This window comes from Apodemus sylvaticus, chromosome 14 (assembly GCF_947179515.1).
Source record: "Apodemus sylvaticus chromosome 14, mApoSyl1.1, whole genome shotgun sequence".
Taxonomy (NCBI): Eukaryota; Metazoa; Chordata; class Mammalia; order Rodentia; family Muridae; genus Apodemus; species Apodemus sylvaticus.
In genome coordinates this window covers 67,767,182-67,783,535 of record NC_067485.1, presented here as the reverse complement: position 1 = coordinate 67,783,535, position 16,354 = coordinate 67,767,182, and the positions used below count along the sequence as shown (strand labels likewise).

At 40.5% G+C, this 16,354-nt stretch overlaps 1 protein-coding gene across 3 annotated transcripts in view; it reads right to left on the bottom strand.

Annotated features, from left to right (window-relative positions):
• Trdmt1 (tRNA aspartic acid methyltransferase 1) overlaps positions 1-3,532 on the bottom strand; it is a 37,536-nt gene extending 34,004 nt beyond the window's left edge. The window contains exon 1 of one of the 3 annotated variants that reach the window (XM_052156926.1): positions 3,216-3,532. In XM_052156926.1, the coding sequence (XP_052012886.1) occupies positions 3,216-3,279 (64 nt within the window). In that variant the 5' untranslated portion in view covers positions 3,280-3,532. The remainder of the gene's footprint in view (positions 1-3,215) is intronic. The other 2 variants (XM_052156925.1, XM_052156930.1) reach the window with 2 other exon arrangements.
• Between the last annotated feature and the right edge of the window lie 12,822 nt (positions 3,533-16,354).

The window sequence follows — 16,354 nt, the reverse complement described above, 5'->3', positions numbered from 1 at the left end:
GAAACTGACAGCACTTGAAGGCCAGGCAGCTTCCAACGTTGATCAATTTCTTCCAAAGGTTATTTTTAACAATATACAATGACTCTCTACAACTTTATGATTTATAACAATAGGCGCATGCATGCACACGTGACCATGTGCACAGAGACACAGCAGGATGCTGTGTGCCTCCCACTGCTCTCGGTGCTAATGCTTTGAGACAGGGTCTCCCACAGAAGCAGACACCACTTCCATCTGAGCATCTCAGGATCTACCTGTCTTCCCCTTTGGCATGCTAAGCCTCAGTGCGTGTAACCACGCCTAGCATTTTACATCGGGGCTTGGGTTTAAACTCAGGTCCTCCCCCTCCGGCTTGGAGAACAAGTGCTCTGTCCTCTGAGCCAACTCCCAGACCTATAAATACTGTTTAAATTAATGTATACTCTCACAACTCCCTTTTGATATATTATTGTGCTCTCATTTTATAGAAGACAGTGAAACAGAAAATGTTTGGAGTTTGCCCATTTTTAAAGATTTATTTACTTATTTTATGTATGTGAGTATACCATAACTATCTTCAGACACACAGCTGAGTCACCTCTCCAGCCTCTGAGTTTGCCCATTCTTACGCAAATACCCAAGAGAATACAAAGCAAGAATCCAAACAGATAAGATATATGCCAATATTCAGAAAGAGATTATTCACAATAGCAAGTAGATTGAAAATCTTTAAGTATCTACTAATGATGAATAAACAGACAATACTGTTATATATATTATTCAGCCATAAAAAAGGAATAGGTATTGACACATTCTACAGCACAGATGAACTTTGCAAACGTTATCAAGCTAGACAAAGAACAGTTAGATTATTCTACTTATGAGGTACCTAGAAGAGATAATTCATAAGACCAAAGGAGAATGAAGACTTTAATATCTTCAGGAACAGGGGTGCTGAAATATTTTTAAGTGGGTACAATACTTCTGTCTGTGATAATGAAAATGTTTTGAAAACTAATAATGTTTACAGTTGTATGACTTTGTAAGCACACTTGCTAGTGCTGAACTGTACACTGAAACACAAAATGATACATTTTATAGTGTGTATATATGTGTATACACACATGAACAACAATAAAATATTCCATTGCAAACATTATCTAGAAGTGGACAAATTATCAGCCAATATTCTTACTACTACTTTTCAACTAAGTTAGTGAATGGAATCAATGATAGCAACAGAGTGTGGTTAAAAGATCTGCTAGACAGACCTAGGCTAGGATCCTGGCTCTCCACTAAGCTAGCCTACTACAGACTCAAAACAGGTCCTGACATGTAGAGGCCCGTAATAAACGTTAAAACCAGCTGTTACTGTTACTAATCTTTATTAGCTACCTAAATAGCTACATAAAGAATGTACTTTGCTACAGATAAATTTTAAACCAAAGTTCACCAAACATATAAACACTAAGTTTAATAATTAAATATTAATTAATTGTTATTAATTAATATGATTAAGACCTCTTTTATAAGCAAACCTCAAACCAAAGATGTAGGGAGCTTTGGATAACAGGGAAGGTATCTCTTAACAGGTCATATAAGATGGGTAGAAAAAAAGCTATTGCAGAAAAGTTTGGGTTTGCAATCTCTGAGAGGCAACAGCAGCAAAAGTAAAGGCTAGAATTAAGAAGGGACTTACAAGAGTGAAGGAATACAAAAATCCCACTGAGCTGCATGAGGCTAGACCAGAGGCTCTGGGTATACAGAAAACAGAGCTCATGGTCCAACCAAGACAGGGCTGTGATCCTAACATTCATTATAGGACGAATTAATCTAAAATTCATAAGCACATTTCACTTTGTCCTCACTTACACTTGAGGATTTATTTTCAGCACACTGTGTTGGGGGGGGGGTGGAATTAGAAGAAATCTACAAGTTCAGAGAGTAAGTAGTTGTTATTCATAAGTTATAATAAAGCACTAAGTGGCTTTTAAAATCCTGTTAATTAAAAGACTTCCAGATTGTGTGTGTGTGTGTGTGGGGAGCTAACATTATACAACCTTAGAAAATTAATAAGGCAGATAGTACAAGTGTCCCTAATTTTCTTAATTTTAGTATGATAAATGAATGTAAAGACCAGAAAAGTAGTATAGTACAAGTGTCCCTAATTTTCTTAGTTTTAGTATGATAAATGAATGTAAAGACCAGAAAAGTAGTAAAATATGCAATATTTCTAGCCTAGTACAGGATTAAAACCCAGTATTTGCTGAAAAAAAATGCAAGCTCAATCCATTTAGCCTCTTGTTACTCTTGTTACTAAAAAGAGAAGCAGTTTCCTTTTTGCATTTGTCTTAGTCTTAGCAACTTCAGAACAGACACAATCGCACGTATACGTGTACACACACACACACACACACACACACACATGAGCGCGTGCATTCAGTCACTCCATATCCCAAGTGCCTAGCATATAGGACCTATCAATGGAGTTCTGCAAGTAAATATTTCTGAGTTATCACAAAAGTGGATAGATACCAAAGAAATTAAGAAGCTTCAAAACCAAAGTGTCAGCAAACTAATTTCTAAGTAGCTACCATGTGTCAAGCACACTGCTGTTTTGAATTCTCGAGGTCCCTTTCTGAAAGTTCTGTTTCACAGGTTTTAAAAATCAATAATGGTGTCAACAATGTAAAGCCAAAGTCACACTATAGCAAAATTTGATCTCGGCTCTCTGGCATCTGTGTAGGCCTGCAGAAGGCAGGCTTCTTTCCAGACGTAACCATACTCCTTCCCCCTTTCCCTCCCCCTTCACCCTAATACTTGTACATTTCTATCTTCAAGTGTAGTTATCCCCCTGCTCCAACCCACCCCAGGCCGCTTTCGTGACTTCCTCCAAGCTCAGTGACAGCCAGCCTAGAATTTGGATCTCAGCACTGGGCAAAGGGCTCGCCTCTCGCCCCTTGTCTGAAGCAACTTGGGTTCATTAGCTTCACAGGCCCAAGAATTCGGCCTCACAAACTGCCCTGGGGCGCCGGCCTGCTTAGGCTACAAAGCGTGGGGCCAGAGTAGGGGAGTCTCAGCCCGGAGGGGCGGACCCGGGAGGCGCACTAATGTGGTTTCCACGGCAACCGAGGTCGGCGGCACCAGGTCCCGCCCCGCCGCTCCGCCCCTCCGCGGCGCGAGAGCCGGAATCTGCGGCCCCAAGTGAATCCAAGACAAGCTGTCTGTCCGCTCACCTCGCAGCGCGTGGTGCATGCCACCGATGCCACTGTACAGCTCCAGGACACGCAGAGGTTCCATCCTCCCGCAACCGCAACCGCGGCCTGGAAACTAGGCCTACCGGTCCAACGCTTCTCTTACTCCCCCCAGGTCCGCTCAGCTCCCTTCGCTTCTGGTTCCGCGGCTTTTCGGTTCCCCCAACCTCTTGTTCCTCTGGCTGCAGATTAAGAGAGCAGTTAGGAGCCAGGGGCAAGCAGTGGTTAGGAAGGGGACAAAGGACAGACAAACTATTAATACGGCCTCCCAAGTGAGAGGCTGCCGCTCCTCAGCCTGATTTGTGCTGTTTCTTCCTTGTTTTGTGTTTTCTGCTGCCTTGAGTGAGGAAAAAAAAAAAAAAAAAAAAAAAAAAAAAAAAAAAAAAACCAGTAGAAAGCTGAAACCGCCTTTGGCTTTGAAGTAAATTACTGATTAAAATACAGCCTTTTTTTTTTTTTTTTTAAATCGCTGGCTTCTTTTGTTCTTTTCAAGTCTGGCCCGATCAAGCATTTCTTTGAGGCATCTTGGGCTCATATCCCTGTGCTCCCTGGTGTACCCGTGCTGGAGTATGAAGTTAAAACCTACCAGGCTCTTCCCTAAAGGAAGCTACAGAATTACAAGTTCTTAAAGCCGATCCCTAATGGCCCACTCATAATCGGGAGGATACCAGGTTGAAAGTAGGATTCATCCTATTTACCCCTGATGAGTTTATAAAAAGAGAAAGATATGCTCTATGAGGGGTGTGGTGGGTGTGGGGGAAGGGAGTGCCTCAGACAGCCCATGCCGGGGCATCTCTTCCCACTAAGGGACCAGCCACACAACAGTATAGTATAGAATAGTGTTTATTCAGGGAATGAGGAGGGAGCTTAAGAGGGTAGTGGAGGCAGAGAAAGGCAGAGAGAAGGAGAGAGAAAAAAGTAGAGGCCGGCCATGACCACGTGGAGAGAGGGGGGAAAGAAAGGGGGAGAGAGAAGAGGCCAAACAGGCAAGAGACAAGAAAGGGGTAGGCAGGGGTAAGAGAGGCAAGAGAGAGGGGAGGGGCAAGCAGCCCCATTTATGGTAGGCCAGGCCTACCTGACTGTTACCAGGTAACTGTGGGGTGGAGCATAGACAGAATCCTAACAATCCTGACATGTACTTTTCTTTTTTAAGTGAAAATAGATTTTCTTCTTCACATAGTATATCCTGATTACAGTGCCTTTTCCTTTACTTAATTACCCATAGCTCCTCCCCACCCCCATCAAGATCCACCCCCCTTTCTGTCTCTCTTAGAAAACAAATGGGCTTCTATAATAATAAAATAAGATAAAACAAAAAACTAACACATCAGTATTGACCAAAGCGAACAGAAGGGGAAAAAAGCACAAGAAAAAGAAAACTCATTTGCACACTCATAAAAACACTAAACTGGACAAGAACAAGTAGGGTAAAAAAAGAGAGAAGAAAATATATAAATATATAAATAAAATAAAATTAAAACATGAGCTAAAAATTAAAGGAGGAGACCTGACACAACACTCTAAGACAAAGAATCCCCAAAGATGCTATTTGTTAGGATTCTGTCTAAACTCCACCCCACAGGTCCTGACAACAGCCAGTAGGTCTGGCTATTCTCTATTCTATACTATACCAAGGGGAATAGTATAGTCCCCCAAGGGGAAGGGATATTTCTGCATGGGCCCCATGAGGCACCCCCTTCCCCCCCCCATGCCCATAGAACATATTCTTATGCCTCTTTCTTTTTCTACGATCACAACACTATTGAGTTCATTTTCTGTTAGCCATCGACTGCTGGGCGCGCAGCCTACTCTTAAGAGTAGTTTATTTCCCCAGTGAGACTCCCTTGGAGGAAACTAAATTTTCATTTGCAGGAGGTTATCAACCGGATATTAGTTCTGAGTTAGAGATGGGACATGAGCCCATTTCTCCTTTCAGCTCTAGGGCCCCATCTGGTGCAGGCCTGTGCATGCTGCCTCAGTCTTTTTAAAGAGTTCAGTATGTGTTGATCATGTTGATTTAAAGAGCCTTGGTTTCTCAGTGTCCCCCATTCCCTCTGGCTCTTACCCTCTTCCCGTCTCCTCTTCCATGGTGTTCCCTGAGTCCTTAGGGAAGAGATTCAATGGAGACCTCCCATTTATGACTGAGCATTCCAGTGCTCTCTACATAATGTCTAGTTGTTGGTCTCTGCATTTGTTCCCATCTGCTACAGGTGAAAGCTTTCGCTAATGATGGCTAAGCAAAGGCACTGACTCTCAGACTCTCAGACAACTCAAGCTGTCACCAAAACTGTAAGTTATTCTCCACAAACTGACAGCAAGTCCCCATTGCTGAAGATAACGCTTACATAATTCACTGAACATGAAGAAGTCACATTGGTACCTACATAGAGCCTCTACCCCGGCATGCTAACCTCTTTGGCTTAGGAAGATATTCTGCATGCTAGCTACCAAAGGAGGAAAGTAAACACCAACCCAGGCACAGACACTTTGATAAACATTGGTGTCCTGCCTGAAAGTTTTGTTACTGAGATGGTGGCATAAACTCTATGAGAATAGCCAACCAATATCTAATTGGGCTTAAAGCCCAATTTTTAAAATAGCCTATATACATCATCGTCCTTTATGTTTCCTGTTCTTGTTGGTTGCTTATTTTGATAGGAAAGGATGTTGTGCAGTAGAAGGACAACTCAAAACTAGAATTTAGCCTTGATATTGCCAACAATGGGTTGTATGACTTTGAGATAACCTGTTTTCCTCATCGTGAAGAAGAGGGAATAAATAGTTGAGTGTTTTTCAGTTCCAACAAACCACTGTTGGGTTAGTATTTGATAGAGTAGTCTCTTTAGCCCTCATTCAAAGTGAAATGTCCACACAGAAAGCTTTTCAAATGTTTTAAGAAAGTAGAATATTTAACCAACTCAGCTTACAGAAACTATATACACACTAACATACAATTAACGGAAAGTTTTTCTAACACTGATTGTGTAATATTAATATTATCAATAAATATTCATATGTAAAATGTAAAACTATAAATAGGAATCCATACTGTCAGATATTTGTATATATACTCAACAATCAATATATTAAGTAGATCTAGAAGAGTGGTTCTCTACCTTCCTAATGCTGCAACTCTGTAGTACAGTATCTCGTGTTGTAGTTATCCCCAACCATAAGATTATTTTGTTGCTACTTCATCACTGTGATTTTACTATTGTTATGAATTGTGATGTAAATATCTGCTATACAACCCCCAAAGGAGTCTTGACCCACAGGTTGAGAACTGCTGATCTAGAATTTGTTCAGCTGTAAATTGAAGTAATTATGACCAAAGATCTTACTCTGTAGGGGAAGTCAATACGTAGATAAAAGGCAGAGTTAATGAAGACAGTAGCTTCCTGGGGGAAAAAGGACCAGGTCTCACACAGGCTGGTGACATTCTGATGACAATAACACTTACGTTTCCTTACACTGTGACCTCAATAGCCTGTCCTTTTTCCATTATATTTTCTTTCCTCCTTGATCTCTGTTATAATTCCTGCTTTCCATTCGTCATATATCCCTTCTCCCCTCTGCTTATATTGTTTGCTACATTCCTTCTTACTGTTTGCCTAGAAATCCTGTGGAAACTTCTTAATGGTTTCCTAGGATAAAAAGTCACTTCATGTCCATTATTCAGGTTGAAATGGAGAGCTTCCTGTTTCTTGAACTACACACCCTAACCATTTCCTGTGGCCCAGTTTTCACCTCACAGAAAACATGTCTTTTTCATTAATGTAATGTTTCCTGTCTGAAGTTAACCACACATGATGATTACTTCAAAGATGGAAATGAGAGCTAGAGACATGGTTCGTGGGGTGAAGGTTTTTTCACTGAACTTGACGATCTGAGTTTAGTACCCAGGCCCCACATGGTGCAAAGAGAGAACAGGACCCCTTAAGCTGTCCCCTCTACTTGTGTACTATGACACACATGCGCACACACTGATGCATGCACACACAGATATTTCAGGGAAGAGTGGAAACTTTACAGTAATAATTCATGATGATCTCCATAGAAACGCTTGTAGATGTTAAGGACCCCCTAGAGTCCAGTTGGCAGTAATGACCGTGTTTTTTGAGAGCAATAGGGAGTCTTGGGCAGTGGTGACACAGTGGGAAATCACAGAATCAGACTGTCACATTAATAGATAGAGGGACAAAACAGAAAATAGAAACAAATACCAAAACTTGCCATTTTTAGTAAATTTTCTCTCAAAAGGGAAAAATCTATTTCTAAATCAATGTGCATGAATATCGTGAAAATAAAGGTATATCTGTAAAATGTATCAGAAGTAGTTGACACAATATAATAGCAAGGAACAGATTAAAATAATAATAGCACACTCTTGATTGTTCAGGGGTTTCATTGCACATCTCGGAATCTAATTACGTGTCCTCCTTTCTTTCTTGACTGTCACTAATAACTTCCAAAACTCACCAAAGTCTGCCAAATGTTCAAAATATGTTTGGCAGCAATCTTTGAGTTTCTGTTATCCAAGTGAGTCTTTATTCACAGGTGAAATGTGGTTTGGATTCCTATATAGGCTCACATCTAAAGAGGCAATACCCTGCTTCTGCCAACTTAAGAAATGAGCAAGTAGAATTTTGGCTTGCACAGAGAAAGAATGGTCCTTATAAATTGCAGAGGAAATGAAAAAGTCATCATTTAGAATAAATTAATGAAAAATGTCCTCAGGAGAGGAAATTATACTCAGAAGAAATGTTCAGATTTACTTTTAAAGTATGTCTCTGCACTGACTTTGAAGAAATGGTTCTATAATGAATTGTGCCGTGGATTAAAAAAAAATGCAATTCTCAAGTGCCAGAATACAGATGGAATTATAGGCCTGGATTTCCTGTCTGTTTGGATTGAGAAAAGTCATTTAACCTCTGAGACTAAGTGATTATTAAAAAAAAAAAAAGTAGAACTAATAGAATGCATGGCGGTAAAGATGAAGTGAGGATTAAAATACTTAGCCTAAAGTTATGGTTTAGAAGTAAAATGCTCCCAAAGGGTCATGTGTAGGAGACTTGTGTGTTGGTATTATTGAAAAGTGATGCTAACATGAGGATGCTAACTTTGTCAATAGACTGTTCATACGTGAATGGACTGTTGTGTTGTGAGGACTATATGGGAGGAAATAGGTCAATGGGTTTCTGCGTTTGATGTGCATATCTTGTTCCTGGTCTCTTCCTATCTTTCCTCTGGTTCCTCAACGCCATAAAATAACCAGCTTCCTCATATCCCTTACTTCCATGTTCTGTCTCACCTCAGAGGCCAAGCAATGGATCTAGCCAGCCTTGGTCTGAAACTGGGAAACTAAATCGCATTTCACATTAAAACCATTAATTAAGAGTTGAACATGGATTGTCAACTGATCATTTATTTAACTGTCAACTGGACATAGTCTAGACTTACTTGAGAAGGATCTCAATTGAGGAATTGCCTAGGTAAGACTTGCCTGTGGGTCTTCCTGTGGTAGATTGTTGATGTAGGAGGTTTCAGCCCACTGTGGGCAGCTCCATGCTCTGGGCAGGCAGCTCTAATTTATATTTAAAAAGCCAGCTAAGCATGTGTCTGAGAGCAATCCAACAAGCAGCCTTCACTCACTGTTAATAGTTCCAGCTTCTGCTCAAGTTTCTGCTCTGATTTTCCCGAATGACTGGCTGTGAGCTGAAACTGTAAATACACTATATCCTCTCTGTTGGTTGCTGCACAAAAGGTCTACCTGCCTACTCCTGCAACATAGGTTATCTGTCTGCCCGCTGCGGGGATGCAGTGGAGACGTGGGCCGCAATGAGACGCACCAGGCCAAACAGTTCCACGTGGGACTTTATTTAAGATGGGGAAAGGGGTAGCAGGCAGGAAGGAAGAAGAGAAAGGAGGGGGGAGAGAAACGCTGCCTGGTTATATACTGGTGATGACGTAAGTACAGGTAAAGGTGGGCCATGGAATTCTGGGTATATGGCGGCTGTTGCCTTGTCAACAGACCTATACATTGTCTTAATTGTCGCTTGTATGACGTCACAAGCCTCGCAGGTCTCGGTACCTACACTCTCTGCCCCTAAGATACAGTGTTTCTACACAGCAACAGAAAAGAAGCTAAACACTGATTTAAAGTAGAAATCTCAAAAAAAAAAAAAAAAAAAACCTTTTATGGAGGAAAAGAAACTCAAAAGCAAAAGTTTTAGACAAACATTCCATCTCCTTTCCAGTGTCCAGTCACCTTGGTGATAGATTGTCACCTAGGAAAAGAAACAGGGAAGGAAATGTGTTCTATCTGGGACAGGATAAACTCTCAAGAGAAAAAGACCAGATGGAAAATGAACTTCCTGGTCACTTCAAGGAGAAGTAATTTCCTGTTAAAAAATATATTCTACAACATACAGCCCTGCATATTATTATCCAAGAGAAAAGTGATACAGTTTTAAAAGGTGGAATCCAAAGAAAATTTTGTTTCTCTAAAAATGTAGAAGTTATGATCCTGATTGATTACCTCAGTTATAGGTAATAGCACTGATTTTGTTCTTTTGACATTTCTGAGATTCCTACTTAAAAAATGTTTTGGGGAAAAAACTTCAAGACTTTGTTTTAGTTAAAGACAACAGGATTCTCCCTTTAAAATCTTGTTCATGGTCTCATAGACAGTGTGAGCTAGAAGGAACCTGAACAATGACTTGACCCAGTGCTTTTCACACTACTCTTTAGATATAGAGTTTTTTTTTTCAAAATAATTGTTATTTAGAATAAGTGTAGAGAGATATGGTGAAACAGAGCAGATGCACACAGGGACACATACACACATACACTCACAAATACATACACATATATACACAGAGATGCCCACACAGATGCATACATGTATGCTACACACATGTACTTGGGCACACATGCATACAGATACATATATATGCACTCACACAATTGCACATAGACACTCACACACAGATACATACACAAGCACACACATTGACACACACATGCACACATATGTACATAGACACAGAGAGAAACAATGTGCATTCAAGCACACATGCACACACACACACACACACATACCTCTACCCTGCTGTCGAAGCACAAATACTAGCAGACTAACAAAAATACTTGATCATCTCTTTTAGCCCATCCATCCTGTGCCTACTTCTAAATGACTACATGGGACCTGTATTGTAAAACCCTGCTTTAATCTAACCTGAGCAGTAGAGATGAAGATGTGGAGACTTAGGATGCTTGGAAATCTTTGCCTGATGCCACAGCTTTGTACAGAGCCTGAAAGTCTAGCTCATGATACAACAGAACCTTTTTTATATCTATTTTCTTTTATTTACATTTATTTACTTAATTGTGTGTAACGTGGGCATGTGTGAGTACACGTTTGTGGGTACCCATACATGTAGCAATAAGATGATAATCAGTAAGAGTTGATTCTCTCCTTCCATTATGTGGGCTTCTGGGATTGAACTCAGGCTATCCGGCTTGGAAGCAAGCGCCTTTACCTGAACCATCTTGCAGGTCCTTTTTGCACTTTACAAAAGACTTTGCCATAACACCTGGTTGTGGATGTCTCTGGTGATGCTTGTATTTTGATGTTAATTCCTCTTTCCCAGGAGAGGCTGTCTGGAATGAGTCAAGTACTCAGGTGACTTTTGAACCTTCCCTGGAATTGGCAGGACTTCCAGGTTGCACAGAGGAAGAGAAGCAGGAGACAGTTAGGGGCTTTTTGGACAGGGATAGCGAGAGAACAAGAAGTGGCTACTAGTGTCTCCTGGCTTATATAGAGAATCCACCAGGATTTGCCACCGGAAAAATTTAGATTTAATATGGCTTACGAGATTAGGATTCTAATTGTTGCACCCAGCGATTGAGTTACCACTGTTTCTGAGCTAAGTTTGTGTGGCATTTTCCTTTACATGGCGGTTCAACGGGGTTCCAGAGAGAAAGGTACAGGGGCAAAGCATGGGTTTGCCAGATGTGCACCACAAAGGCCATGGGGGTTTTGAAGCATGGGGCTGGCATGGTAGTGACCCGGAGGGGGGAACTTAGCGAGCTGGGTGGAGAGACTTTGGAGCTCTGAGTCAGAGAGTCTCCCTGAGATAAGAACTGGCCAGCAAGACGGATGGGGCTGAGAGTTGCTGTGTGAAGCACTGGAACTGCTGTTTTTCTTTTTAATATTTCCCGAAATACCGTGTGATTTATCACATTCTTTCCTAATAATATTATACCAGATTTCCAAAAGGAGTATATTATGCTTTGAGGGCCTAGTTTAGAGATGTAGCAAGAGCTTCTCTAGCACGCACAAGGCCCTGAGTTCAATTCCCAGAAAGCACTTGTACGCTCATGCACGTACACGTGTGAGCACACACATATACACCCCCAACACACACACACATGCACACACACACACACACTGCTCCAAAGAGTGTATTACCTAGAGGCCAATCTGTGAGTTACTTAATAAGACATCATCCCTTATTGTTTCCTACTCCAGCCTTTATTCTTCCAAGTGGAAAAATATGGCAAATGTTGGAACTAGAAGAAACAGAATTTAGTGGCACAAAGAGCTGTTGCCTTTTTGCTCTAATAAATTCACCTGAACATTTAGAACTCACTAGAGGTAACTGACACACAAGCAGACCCAGCTATGTGCAGAAAAAGAAACACACATGTACACACAGATTCCATAAAATCCTTCTATTCTTCATAGTCAGTTTTGATGGCTACATCATCAAAGTTGATAAACTACAACCTGAAGAAAGAGCCTATACAAGAATTGTCTATTTTGCCCTTGTGTTTTTAGGTATTAGTTTGGATATACACAAGTATTATTTGCCACCATTTGCGTATGTCCCAACAGATATATCACACAATTGAAATGCAATAACTCTTCTTTAGACCCGGCTTCAGTACATCTATTTATTCTATATAAGAAAAGCTGCATGTGTTTTAATTTGTTAAGAATAATGTTTTCATCTTTCCAAGTAACTTACATGAGTCTAAAACAAATATACCTCTTCCTCAAAACTACCTTCCACAGCTGCTACAGAGAGACCATCAACCCTTATTGCAACCCTTATTGACTTTTTCCTGTAAACAGACTCTGAGTAGCTCCCGTCCATCTAAGGTAGTCAGTACTAAGTTAAAATACCTAAATTCCCCAAAGACTTGTACTGTGTTTGCTCAGCCAAAAATACTGAGTGGCTAAAAGCGGCTACATTTTTATAGACGGCAAAAGAATGTTCTACTAAGGCAATATTAAGTCAGGCAATATTGACTAATCTATTTTCAAGAAGGGTAGAGATGTTTAAAATGTTTATAAACCAGTGTTGATCTTTATAACTGTTTTTTTAAATATGTGGGTTTTAGAAAGAAAAAAGACCGCACATTACTGTGATGTTGGAAGCCTGCAATCCCAGCAGTCCGCCAGTTCAGACAAGAGGACACTCATGAGGCATAGGCAAGCTAGCAAAGTCCAAGGCAACCTAGGCTGTAAGACTCTGCCTCAATAAGGAATAATAACTTGAGACTCATCCCATGGGCATGCGCCAATAGCTGACACTATGAATGATACTCTGGACAGATGCAGAGGCCCACAGCCAAACAGTGGATTGAGCTTGGGGACTCTTATGGAAGAAATAGGAAGAAGATTTGCAGGCCCCATGTAGGAACTCCACAGGAAGACCAAAAGAGTCAACGAACCTGGACTCTTGGGGGCCCTCAGAGACTGAATCACCAACTAAAAAGCATACACGGGGTGGGCGGAGGCCTCCCTGCACATATGTAGGTGTGCAGCTTGGTCTTCATGTGAGTCCCGGATACTTGGAGATGGGGGCTATCCCAAAAGCTGTTGCCTGTACATGGGATGTGTTCTTCTAGCTGGGCTGCCTTGTCTGGCCGCAGTGGGAGAGGATGTACCTAGCCTCACAGAGACTTGATGTTGGAGGGTTGGGGGAGACAGGGAGGATCCCTACCCACTCAAAGGAGAAGGGGAGTGGGAGAGGGGAAAGAGTTGTGAGAGGGAATGATGGGGAGGTGGGTAGTCTGTGGGATGTAAAGTACAAAATAATTAAATTTAAAAAATTAAAAAGGAGTAATGACAGTAGTAGTAGTAGTAACAGCAGTAAATACACATAAAAATATAAAAGAATGACATCCATTGTAGTTGGGTGATGCAGTACTTGCGTAGCCTTTGCAAGGTCGTGCATGGGTTTGACCCATAACGCTGCAAGAGAACAAAAAGGAATAAGAAAAGAAATGCGTGATTGACTTGGGGTCACTTTAATTGATGTTCATCAGGTGAACAGATTGATTGACAAGTCACAGGGTCAGATTTTTAGAGAATGAAGGAAATAAAATAATATTAGCTTTGAAAAAATATGAAAGTCACCCAGTAACAAAGGAGGAGGAGGAGGAGGAGAAGGAGGAGGTTGTACGTTGAGGAAGAATTTCACACTAGCCTTTAAAATTGTCTGGTTAGGAAGGAATGTCAGGAATCTGCGGGGCATAGCTCTCTGCACCCCTTTCATTTGAGAACAGGGTGGGGAATAAAATAAAACAAAGAATGTTCCTATATGTCCTTGCAAAGCTGAGGGTTTTGAAAATGCAAACAGGTAATGTCTCAGTAACCCGATCCATGCTTTTTAAAATTCTCCTAAAGGAAAGGGGCTGAGAAACACACTGGAAAAGCCCAGATGTGGGAAGCTCCATCTGAGTGACAGTCTTCCTTCTGCCCAGTCTTTTCCCCCTTACTTAATGATAAAGAACTCACACCATTGTGCATAGTTTAGAATACAGGGACACATATACAAAAACAAAAGTAGATGTGAGAAGCCCAAGAGTGATGTTTTGATGTCGCTTCTTAATTCTCACTAATTATCTTTTACCCAGATCAGAATTTTGGGCATAATTACACACACACACACACACACACACACACACACACACTCAGTCCCTTCACATTTTAACGGCACACGTGTACAAGCCAAAGGACATCTGCTAAACCCCGACTGTGCCCCGTCCTCTCACATACCAATGTCATACACTCCGGGTATGTTTTTCACCTTCTTTCTATGGCTTATAAAAAACAAAACTATATTTTCCTATTTTCTTTGTATTAAATATTTAGACAATTCTTCTGTACAAAAGTCAGTATAAATGAACATTCCTGCCTATTAACATTCAAAGCTTTCTGAAGGTTTCATCAGAGACTCTAAGCTTAGGGTGTCCGTGTTAAAGATATATAATTAGTTACTAAACTTGCTGATCACAACTGCTTTCCAGAAAGGGAAGAACCCCAAATCCTACTAGTGCTGCCCTGGGCCTGCTGTCCTCTGCATACCTCACATTAAATAAATGCTCGCCTTTGCAAGCGAAAGGGAGCAAAGTCTGGCTTTCCTGCCTTGTCTTTTGTTGACATCAAGGATCTTTATTCTTTTACTGGTCATATGAAATTCTTTTATTTTGTCAACTACTTGTGATATTTGTAATTTGGTTGCTGGAACAATATTGTACTTCTTCTTAAATCATCACATTTTATTTTCATTTGTTCACACTGTTCTTTTGTTATATTATAAACAATCCCCATTCTATCATTCTTCCACTTAGGTTTGCTATGTTTTATGAAGCATAAAATATTTCCTTTTTTGAGTCAAGTTTATACATATATACATACATGTGTGTGTGTGTATGTGTGTGTGTATGTGTGTGTGTGTGTGTGCTTTTTCTTCGCTGTCTACTTCTTTGCTGACTCAGCAATGGAAGTCCTTAGGAAGATGAACAAAGCTCATGTCTACGTGCTCTCCTTCTTATTGCTTAACAAAATGATTTTCATATGCAATATAACGATATAAAATGAAACAAACTTTTTACACTTGATCTTAGCCAAAAGGCCAAGAAGCAATAATGAAACAAACTTTTTAATAAATATCTACCATATTGACTTATGATAGATTATTTTAAGAACCTTATATTTTTCATCATATAGCCTACAGGGGACTTCTTTTCCCCTGATGTGTCAGGAATATTTGTATCTATATTTCCCTTTGGGCTCCTCTTCCTGTATTTCCTGGGGTTTTTTTTGTTTGTTTGTTTTGTTTTTTTTTTTGTTGTTGTTGTTTTTGTGTTTTTCGAGACAGGGTTTCTCTGTGTAGCTCTGGCTATCCTGGAACTCACTCTGTAGACCAGGCTGGCCTCGACCTCAGAATTCCACCTGCCTCTGCCTCCCAAGTGCTGGGATTAAAGGCGTGCGCCACCATCACCCAGCTTCCTGTTTGGTTTGAAATCCATCTCAAGTCCCTCAGTTCTCCCTGAAAGAATAGATGGTGTATTTCCCACTTTAAACAATACAAATTTCGGACTCGCTGTATTTTTTTTTTAAGATTTATTTATTTATTATATCTAAGTACACTGTAGCTGTCTTCTGATACACCAGAAGAGGGCGTCAGATCTAATTACAGATGGTTGTGAGCCACCATGTGGTTGCTGGGAATTGAATCAGGACCTTTGGAAGAGCAGTCAGAGCTCTTAACCGCTGAGCCATCTCTCCAGGCCAGGACTCACTGTATTTAATGAAGCAAATGTGGATCTCTTCCATTTCGTGAGAAAGTTGAAACATTCCATCAAAGCTGAATTAGTACACAAATAAACACAGATTTCTTCGTAATCATAAACTCTGCTGATCTGCGTACTTACTCCCAGTCCTGGGTGATGTCATTATGTCAACGTTCATGAACCCTCTTCAACCCACACATCAAATAACAAAGATCCTGAGAATGGCATCTAAAAATGGTAATGTCTGCATTTTAAAAACTCGGGGAGAGGGAGAGGGGCGGTGGGAGGAGGAGCAGAGAGAAGAAGAGGAAGGGAAAACTGGAGTCAGAATGTATGAATAAATAAATAAAATTAAAATTAAATAACCACCTTATCAATTTAGCTAATTTTATTTTTACAATAATTTTGCGCATATCTTTCACTAGAGTTATTTTGATAGAGAAATGAAAATAAGAAGTTCATAGAATTAGGTTAAAAATTTTTAAATGATACATGACCAAATAAAAAACAAAAGTCATATAGATGACAGG